Raw genomic sequence first — 10,808 nt, 5'->3', positions numbered from 1 at the left:
TTTGTATTCCTGGGTATGGGAATGAAAAGTGCCAACCTTAATAATATTTGGGTTGAGCCAAACCCGACCCAAGCAATACTCAGGCCAGGTTTGGGTTATGATTTTTGCCACATACCCGACCCGAACTGAGTATTTTATATGTTTTTTCAATAAAATTAAATTTCTGAAATTATCCAGGTTTGGGTTCGGGATTCCATTTTTGTGATTTGGCAAAACCCGAACCCAGTCATTAATTATATGGGCAGGTTTGGGTCAACCTTGACCCGACCTATTGACAGCCCTAACCCCAACCACCACCACCACTAGCACCCCCTCATCACCACCACTACTGCCACTGCCACAACTATCACAATCACCACTACTTCTTTACTGTCATCACCATCACCACTACCACTCCACTTTATCGCCACCATTGTTAAGGATGGTAAGAGTATACCAAATCCTGATTATGTTGCGTGGAGAAGACACAACTAGCTTCTCTTAATCTGGATCATCTCCTCTCTAACCGAGTCTATCCACAATGAAGTCGTTGGTCTAGAGACCTCATATGAAGTGTGGGGGACATTAAGAGATACATATGCAACACACTTACATGTTAGTTATACAATCGAAGGAGCAAATCCAATGTTTAAAAAGGGAAACAAAAGTAGAGATTACTACATTCAAAGAGCTAAGTTAATAGTTCACCAGCTCGCCATGGCCAACAAGCCTATTTAGGATGATGACCTGGTACATTATATTCTTAAATGACTGCTGCTTGAATATGACTCCTTATGAGTGAGCAGAACCGTGTTGCCCAGTACAACTGATATATTGTTCGAGACCAGCAACAACATCATTTTGATCTCCTTGAGTGCCTTGAACAGGTTCCCTTTATTGCCTATCATATCCTGGGCGGCATTAGTAAAGGACATGAGATCAGATTCAACATAGGTTTGGCTCTGATAATCAGCATTGACGGTAGGGGACTGGTACTGTGATTGGTTATGATGATCAACATTCTCAAGACCTGAAACCCATTCAGAAAACACAGTTGGTTCACCAGAATTACCTGAGCCTTGATTATCTTTTCGAAATCGCAGATGTAGTTCATCAAATAGGACATGTCTACTGATATACATGGGTCTAGTTTCAAGATGTAAGCAGTGATAACCCTTATACGTTTCACTATATCCCATGAAGACACAAGGTAATGACCTTGGTTCAAATTTATGTTTAACATAATCTCGAAGGTGTGGGTAACAACCAGTGCATGTATGAGCAGTCAGGTCTCTGATTAAAAAAATTTTCCAAAGGAGAGATCATGCATAGAGTTGTTGTAGGGAGTCTATTCAAAAGCCATGTGGCGGTGAAAAATGCTTTAACCCAAAATTTAAAAGGGATCTGTGTAAAAAATCATAGAGAGGCCTAGTTCAACAATGCTTCGATGTTTCTTTTTGGACTGACCATTTTGTTCGGGTGTCTTAGGACAAGACATTCTATGATGAATGCCATGTTCTCTTAAATATTTCTGAAAATTAATAACAATAAATTCACTTACCCCCACTGTCTGATTGAGAGATTTTGATATTTTTTTGAAAATGGTTAGTAATCCTCTTCTGAAATTCACAAAACTGAGCAAAGAATTCAGATTTTGATTTCAAAAGATAAATCCATAAGAATCTTGAGTAATCATCAACCAAAAAAACATAATACTTAAAACCTTGAACATAAATAACTAGGGTTGAACCCCATAGATCACAATGCACATTTTCAAATGGTTCACTATAAATAGATGTAGGCTCAGAGAAGGGAAGACGACAAGACTTAGCAACAACGCAACTAGAGCATATGCCGTTGCTTTTATTAACTGAACTTGAAATAAAAAAATTTCTTCGCAAAACCTCAACTATTTCCATACTGGGATGCCCCAAACATCGATGCCACGTATCAAGGTCCACAACGCATTGGCGGTTGGAGAACATCTCCTTATTTCTTTGATCCAGAACATATAGACCACCTCTTTTATGACCGGACTCTAACACATTCTGAGTTCCCATGTCCTTTATTATGAAATGATCAACACAAAATTCAAAGGTTAGATCTTGATTGGTAGCCCACTGACTTACGGATATGAAGTTCTTTTTTATTTCTGGCACAACTAAAACATTATCAACATCTATTTTTCCTTTACCTGTATCTATAGACATTGACCCAATATGGGTTATTTTGAGTTTATTGTCGTCCCCCACCGTAATTTTTCTGACCCATGACAATGAATGATTTGATTGAGATTACCTGGATCTGTTGTTATGTGAGAACTTGCACAGGTGTCGGGAAACCATGAGTTGTCTTGGCTGTCAGAGATGGACATGGCAGCAAGAGCTTGTAGGATGTCTCCGGATTGATACATCTGATTGAACCTGCGGTACCACTTAAGAGCAGTGTGATTCAGTTTGAAACATATTTGGCATGTAATTCCTTTAGCTTTTTTATTGCTATTTTGTCCAGAATTTTGTCATTCACCTCCTTGATTGTTTTGATTTTCAGCTCCTTGATTATTTTGATTTTCAGCTCCTTGATTATTTTGATGCATCTATTGAGAAGATTGATGCATGAGTTAGGTAAACCCATGTCCCCTAGACATGAATTGATTATGATGTCCACCCCTTTTATTATAGCATCTTCCTTGTTTTTGGCTAAAAAAAGACCATGTTTTGATCAACATGATCGGTGTTTTCCACCATTTGCAAAGATTTCCTTGTTTTGTGACTTTATAGAAGTAAAAAAAGTCGGTTATAGGAAGGGATAGGAGGTTTAATCATAGTTGTAACAAATGACTCGTAGTTACTACCGAACCCATTTAACAACAAGAAAACCTTTTTTTTTGCCACTCACTGGCTTGCCAGTGGCAGCTAACTCATCACAGATATTTTTGAGTGATATAATGAATTCAGATAAGCTTTGATTTCCCTTGTGATGGGTTTGCATCTTCAGATTAAGTTAGCATTCTCTTTCTTGGGAATCTAAAGCAAATGTTTCCGCAAGTAATGACCATACCTGAGTTGCAGATTCAAGGCCAACAACTAATCTGAGCACCTCTTCGGACAATGTTCTTGTTATCCACCCACACAATAGCTTGTCAAACTTTCTCCGAGCTATAAAATCTGGGCTTTGGACATGGTTCTCATCTTTGCCAGTGATGAATTGCATAGGTACTGAAATTTCACCATTTCTGAACTTCTGTAGACCATGACTCTCAATTAGGCTAAGTAACTAGGTTCTCCATAACAAGTAATTGGTATGGGATAGTTTGATGGAGACAAAATTTGCCACGTTGAGTATAGCAGGGTAAGGATACTTGGATACATTTGCTAAGTTGGATTGGGTGGCCATTAAAAAAAAAAATTGGTTGAAGGCTTTGATACCATAAACCAAAAGCAAATATGAGAAAAGAGAGAGCAATGAGAGTAACACAAGAGAGATCTTGTTTGACACTCTTAGCCTACATCTATGGTAAGGATAACCTTTCTTTCACACTTTTTTCTCTTTCTGTTTGTATTTTGTGAGGCCATCTTTACTGTTACATATATACTTATCTTTCCTTCCTTGGCTAACCATTTTCTTTCTTTGATAGGATTTTGTATTGTTACAGATATACTTATCTTTCCTTCCTTGATTAACCATTTTCTTCTTTTGATAGAATTTTGTAGGATAAAGTGAGTTGGCCAATTGATCTTGCTTGCTATTTATATTCACCTTGTTAATAAGGTGGTTGAACTAGACAAATGATCCTGCATATCATTTGTATCTGGATCATATCCAATAATATCATTCATCTCATTTACCAGCACTACAAAAGATTAAATTCTAACTACATTCAGAATTTTACTATGAAAATCAAGTCAAATTCAAATCTAGACTTGCACCAAATCTTCAAAAAATGGATACAATTTTTTTTTGAAAGGCAAGCTAGGGTTAGTCAGACCCCTACCAGTTATACAACAGTTTTGGGTCAACCTTGGTAAGCAAAATATAAAAAGTCACTAGAAGAATTTTTACACAAAATCAAAGTCCCAATATCCACCGACCCAAATTACCTTTTGCTTTGGTTTCACAACTCATAACTAGCTTGCCTTTAACATTCTTTGAGAAGATACACCCAAACCTACTTTCCATCACACTAAAGACCTTTACATAATAATCCAAGTCAGAGGCATTTTAGTACTCAATTGTTTGGTAGATGGAGGAGGAGGAATCAATGTCTATCCTAGTTTGATCATTAAAAGACCTTGGGATACCAAGGTCTGAGTTTGGAGCCCATTGCATCAAGATAAGTGGGTATGATGGGAATACAATAACTATAGAAGGAAACATTGTCGTATCCAATGCTGCTTCAAATGGTATTACTACCCCACTCTCTAATATTCATAACATGGTGACTCGTGGGAAGCTTGGGATCGTGAAGCCCAATCCCAAATATTTTTTGGCCAAGCTTGACATTCCCACTAAACATAGGAGTGTCAAAACTTCATTACAACATCTTGGTTGGTGTCAAGCAATGCAAGATGAAATGCATGCTCTGTAACAAATGCACACTTGGGAGCTTGTTCTGAAAGGTCATCACATGAACATTGTCGGATGCAAATGGGTTTTTAAGACCAAGTTATGGGCAGATGGCTCCCTTGACAGTGTAAAAGCCTGTCCTTGCGTCAAGGGCTTCACCCAGTTGCCTGGCATAGATTTTCTTGAGACATTCCCATTGGTCATTAAACCCACCACCATCAAAATTGTTATCTCCATCACTCTAGCTAAAGGGTAGCAAATCTGACAACTTGATATTAAAAATGCATTCCTGCATTGATCTTTAAATGAACCTGTTTTCATGGAACAACCACCTGATTTTTCAGACCTGAACCGTTCAGATCATGTGTGCCAACTAAGATGCACCCTTTATGGTCTTCAACAATCTTCCAGAACCTGGTTTGACAGATGTAGTATATTCTTATTAGCTATGGGATTCTACAGTAGTATTGTTGATTCATCCCTTTTCATCTTCAACAACAATCAAGGGTCCATATGCCGAACTTGGATCTCATTTATGTATATGTAAAAATTTTCTTTCTAAATAGGGATTCAAAGCCCAAAGGGGGGGTGACATAGTGGGGTGGGGGCAATGGCCACCAAATGAGCAGTCAAGGTTCCATTTCCATGGGTGCCCCCCTCTGCGCAAGCCGACACTCAGCATAGGCCCTGAGGGCGAGGTCTAGGCCTTAGTTTTATGCTGTGGGCACAACGTTCGTAGTCCTCATGCTGGATGCAGTTTCTTCGTATTATAAAAAAGAAAAAAAGATTCAAAACTAACCTTGGGGGATGATTCTTACTGTCTGGACATGTCACTTCTAAGTGAGGTCTGATCACAACAGTACAGGTACCCCGAATTCAGATTGGATCCAACCCTCATTGAGCGCTCTATTCCTACCATTCAAAATAAAAGGACTCAGTCAAACCTATGTGATGATGTTGTGACTCGGCTGCGGGGTTGGTTGACTCAACCTACAAGTCAAACCGGCAAGACCATGGTTGAGTCAACTGAGTTGATTAGTTCAGTCTTGGCTGAGGAAAAGAGCGAATTATCTTTGAAGTGCTAGACCAAGATTGCCTTTAAGGTGGTTAAAGATGATGATGATTACTACTACTACTACTACTATTATTGTTATTTACAAGACTGTCAATTTATGCATCCACCGGTAGTTGGATTCAATCACCAAGCCATCATAATAGTAGATCATGAAACCATAAGGGTGTGGTTGAATGCCCTGGATGAGATCCGGAGTTAGGTGGTGGTCAAGGCATAGCACCTTGATCTGCCACTAGGAATGCAAACGGATCAGATGAGGAACAGCTAAATAGATAGGGAGTTGGATCCGAAACGGATCAGGAATAGCCAAAAATCACAAAACCTTCATTCTGGATCCGACTCCTGTTCACCCTATCTGCCACCCTCTCAAACAAGGAATCTCGGATCTGAGGATATGAAATCCTCTTTTTTTTGGCTTGAAAGTCGCCCCAAAGCCATGGATTTTCAGTCTGATGGTGGTGGGAGGTCAAACTAGAAATTCTGGGATCACAAAGCCGAGGACCTCTTTGTCTAAGATCCTTCCCAACCTGATGGAATGGAAGGTAAGGTGTTTGTTAGGCGAAACCATTTTAGTTTCATTTTCCACAGCCATTTCCTGCTTAACAGTCTCGCTTGTGTGGGTTAACCTATAATGAACCTTAGCTGGTCATTTCTTTAACAAAACATGATTAATCTTTTCTTTTTCTTTTTTTTTTTTGAAAGAAAAACATGATTAACAATTAAATTGTCAATATAAATCGTATAATGAATTGTTTTAAAAAACTTCATTGATATTTGGGTACAAATACAATGAAATGAGCTACAGATCAGTCACATGGAATTCCACCTTGCCTTCAGCATCATTTTTTGGTCAACAGTATTTTTGAAGCATCTTCTATCAATAATTTTTGCGACTTGTGCTTTCACTTTTGTCCTTTTCTTATTATAATGTATAAAATATATGAAAAATCAGCATGTAACCAGGGGCGAGGGGATGCGTCACAGTTTACACTGCTGGGTTAAATATTTTTTAAAGTATTTTTAAATATTTTTAAGAGGGTTAATTTTTTAACATTTTTAAATAAATTTTTTATTTTTAATCACATATCGTCCAATGGTGAAAAAGTATGGATTCAAAAACGATTTGGATTGAGACGGATTTTTTGACAAACTGATTCACCTACTTGAACCGATTTTAACAACATTCCCAATTTGGGGTCATTCCGAAAGCGAAGCAGATCAGGTCATGCTGAACATGAGCGTTTTTGCTTATACCTACATCGTGGCCATCCGATTTTGCATTTTAAAAAGCTCAAAAGTCAATAAAACCACGTGGCATTCATCCAAAATGCAAACAGACGGCCACGATGTCGGCATGAGCAAAAACGCTCATGTTCAGCATGACCTGATCCGCTTCTCATTCCGAAGTTGCATCAAAGAAGTGGAAGAAGGTGCTAACCTCTTGGTCCCAAGTTCGACTTTCACCAAGTGTGGGTGTCTTTCACTGATGGGCCCAAGTTCAGCATGACCTTACACTGCCGACTGTTCTTCTCATGGGCTAGGCATCCCAAATGATTTCGTAGAATCAGGCAATAGTGAAACCTGGATAAAGATGCACCCATTGTATTATTGATAAATTGTGAATTTGTCGTAGTTGCAATTCAACTAAAACTAGCCCTCTGCTAACTTTGACCACGGTGCTGAAGACGGCTACCAACTTAAATAGCGTCAGATACAGACTGGATCATGTCTGGTTTGAATCCGAACCCAAAATTTAATCAACAATTCCAAACTACGCAAGCGTGAATCCGATGCAAATACGTACAGGCCTGGATCATGGTATAGTTCGATGTCCATATATATCTGAAAACAATTATTTTGGATTGGATGTCCAACTGTATAAAGTCCAGGCCAATCGGAATCGACAGCAGGTGCACAATAGCTTGGACCAGCCTTGGATTTTTCTTGGACCCACATTGGGTCCGACCCAAACTCAGTTAAGTCTAGACCAATGTCTACTCACAGCCACATGCCAAAAATTTGTTGGAGAAGTCTACGGTTTTGAGTTGAGATGTGCACATTGTAAAGGCCGTCTCGGTCGATGTTACCGGATCATGCAGAACCATATAACATCGAGATATCCGAAAACCGACTCCGCAGAACTTGGCTAGGGGCATCAAAAGGATACCCTATAATCATAAGGGTGAATACGTCCTTCCAGGATGCCCAAGAGAACGGAAGTTGAACAACCGGTCCTCTAGCGTGATGTGGATCCGACATGGTGATATCTCAACCGTCGGATTGGAAGATAGCAGATCTAACGGCCGTAGATACTCCAGAGCACGCGCGAGAACGCGAAGGAGAGGAGTCCGAACGTGCCCGGCCTTCCGCGCTCACGAGTTATTGGGATCAGACGTATCCCATTGGTCCACGTCAACACTAAGTAAACAAAGAGTCGACACGTGCCCCCGCACCCCTTTCTCTATTACAAATCAGGTTGCCTAAACGCCACCGAACAGCCCTCTTTCTCTCTTGGCGCTTTTGGCAGAAGATGGACGTGGTCTCCGGGCAGGGCTCTGGCCTCTCAGCAGCCGGAAAAACCCTGATCTCCGGCGGGATGCAGCCTCTGCCGAGCCGCTCGGTCCGTTGTGTTGGGGCGACGCTCTCGCCGGGAAATCATCGGGCGGCCTCTCGCTCTCGTGGTTCCGCTGGCGTTTCTCGTAGCTCTGGTTTTTTTGGTGACGGAATCTCCTCCTTTTCCGACGATGGGCACCTTAGATTCTACGCTTCGAGGCGATCTGGCGTAGGGATCGTGAGGGCGGTGAAGGTGAAGGAGTGCGGGTCAGAGAGGAAGAAGGGGAAGAGGAGGGTGAAGATGATGAGAGGGTTGGCTGAGGATCTGCGGGCGTTCTCCGCGATGGGTTTCGGCATCGTAGAGGGTGATGGTTTGGCGGGAGAGGTCAGGAGTAAGATGATGTCGGTAAGTTTGTGAATCTTCTTCCTTTTACGTTCCGGATTGCGAGGAGGCTTCGCAAATTCCTTCATCTCCGATTGATAATCTCAGAGAGAGAGAGAGAGAGATTTCATTCGTTCGGTTTTGGATGACACTCTTTGTTTGGTTTTCCGCTTGTGCTCTTTTGGTGGTTTTGTCTCAAATTTCAATGCCCATTCTCTTTGTTCTTCCCTTTGCTGATTTTTTATTATATTTAGTTTTCTTTTTACTTGTGTTTTGTGCATGTTTGCCTGTGCTGCTTTGAATGGTTTTGTGCCGATGCCCTGCTTTTCTTTTCGTGTTGGACTGCCTATATTTGTCTTATTTTCTTAACTAACTACTCCTAGGCACCATAGGCTTTTCCTATTATCCTCTCTCTAGGGATTATGATTCCCATGTTTTTGCTCTACAAAAATTTCATTCTACTGTCCATCCCTAGGTTTTGATGGATTCAAAATACCTCCCTGTGGTTTTTTCGCTTTATTTTTAGTATAATGTCCTTCAACTTCTTTCAATTCGGCTAACCATGGTTTCACTCTTGTGGACTAGGCTTATCTATGGTAATTACTTAGCTACCCTTGTTATTATCTGATGTTGCCAACGTATGACTGAGGGCAATCCCGTTATTTACTTCACTAAGGACCAAAGCTTGCTTGGAATCATTTGGCACCCGTTTTCCCTTTCCTTGGAATCATTTGGCACCCGTTTCCTTTTTCCCAGGGATTGAGGCCAAAACTGAAATTTCCTTTCTACGGCACTTCATACGTTTGTTGAATGGATCATAATATAAACATGAATAGGAACATTGGGAGGCCACAACACAAACATATAGGTTAAGAAAGTATAACGCCTAGATGCTTTTGAAAATACCCATGAAAGGGAGCGTTTGGATTCTCGGTAACATGTGGAAGCAATCTGTATTTACCAATTCCAACGGTGGCAGAAGCTCTTTTCTCTTACTGTTTGTTTATCAGTAAGAGTTCCATTCCATAAAATGAGAGGATGGTTTAGCAACTAGCGCAACCTAAGCTTTTGCATCGTCTCTCTCGTTTGTGCAGGAAGCAGCGCAGGCTCTACTGGCTCAGTTGGAACGGTTGACATCTGAGGAGATGGAGATGAAGAGGATGAGGAAAGAAGAGAAAACGGCAATGAAAGCTGCCGCTAAGATGAAGTCCAAATCTGAGAGGATGCGCGGAGAGGAAGAGTCCAGCTCTAGTTCCTCCTCCGAATCAAGCGACAGCGAGTGTGAGGCAGTTAACGTGAAGGACCTCCGCACTGCTACCGCGGAGCAGCAGAGATGGGTGGCTCAACAGAGTTTCTTGCAGCAAAAACAGATGACAGTACCGAACACCAGTCCTGATGAGTCGGTGCAAGTGCAGAAGAGCGTTGAGACGACGATGGAAGCTCCAGCGAGCACCGAGGTTGCCGAAGCAGCAAAGAAATTAGAGGTCTGCATGGGAGGGAAGTGCAAGAAATCAGGAGCTGAGGGGCTGGTGGAGGGCTTCCAGAGGGCGTTGGGAGAAGATGGAGCTGTCTCGGTGTGCAAGTGCTTGGGGAAATGCCGAGAAGGGCCTAACGTGAGGGTCTTAACAACAAGCACCACCGGGGAGGGCGTTGTGGACCTTCCTCCACCACTGATTTGTGTGGGAGTTGGTTTGGAGGATATTGAAGTGATTGTGGCTAATTATTTTGGGGAGAAGGTGCCCGGCATTCTAACGGTTTGAAGAAGAAAAGGATTATAAAATTTGCTACTCATTTTTTGTGTATTGTAGTTGAAATGTTAAAGACTGGTGATCGATCCATTGAAGAATGATCATCTCCAGGATGTGTATGCTATACTTTGTGTCTGAGGAAAAGGGGTTGCACTAATATGTTTTGTAAAGGAGATCAAACCGATCCGACGCCAATATGATTTAAGATTTTTGGTATTTGCTGGTCTCCCGGACATTCCCAGCTCTCTCTCTCTCTCTGTTGACATACACATAAGCTCATTGGATCTTGTTTGGATTTAGATCAGAGAAGCCCTATTTAGTTAACTGGACTTCAAGCGGATAAACAAGTTTGCAACGTCTAGCAGATAAGCCCCAATATTTTCCCAAGATTTAACTTGAGCAGAAACGACCTTCACGCCATAATTTTTTTTTAAACCAGCCCATAGTTGCATAGATTTCAGGCCTACCAATACCTTACGAAACTTGTTTCAAAAAACATTGGAAC

The 10,808-nt window shown here is 41.2% G+C and overlaps 1 protein-coding gene across 1 annotated transcript; it reads left to right on the top strand.

Annotated features, from left to right (window-relative positions):
- Nucleotides 1-8,118: 8,118 nt before the first annotated feature.
- On the top strand, nt 8,119-10,529 carry LOC149839505 (diacylglycerol O-acyltransferase 3-like). The gene is made up of 2 exons (XM_090002581.1): nt 8,119-8,579; nt 9,650-10,529. The coding sequence occupies exons 1-2, from the start codon at nt 8,151-8,153 to the stop codon at nt 10,313-10,315; spliced, it is 1,095 nt and encodes a 364-aa protein (XP_089858707.1). The 5' UTR covers nt 8,119-8,150; the 3' UTR covers nt 10,316-10,529.
- The last annotated feature ends 279 nt before the right edge of the window (nt 10,530-10,808 follow it).

The sequence above is a fragment of the Nuphar pumila genome, chromosome 4 (genome assembly GCF_984573655.1).
Source record: "Nuphar pumila chromosome 4, dmNupPumi1.hap1.1, whole genome shotgun sequence".
NCBI lineage: Eukaryota > Viridiplantae > Streptophyta > Magnoliopsida > Nymphaeales > Nymphaeaceae > Nuphar > Nuphar pumila.
The sequence above is the reverse complement of the archived record's forward strand: the minus strand, read 5'-3'. Positions and strand labels throughout refer to the sequence as shown.

What these genes read in the sequence shown, in the direction of transcription:
- LOC149839505 (XM_090002581.1), top strand. Translation starts at nt 8,151, where the DNA reads ATGGACGTGGTCTCCGGGCAGGGCTCTGGCCTCTCAGCAGCCGGAAAA. An exon ending in TCAGGAGTAAGATGATGTCG is followed by an intron (nt 8,580 to 9,649) that starts GTAAGTTTGTGA and finishes TCGTTTGTGCAG; the next exon opens with GAAGCAGCGCAGGCTCTACT.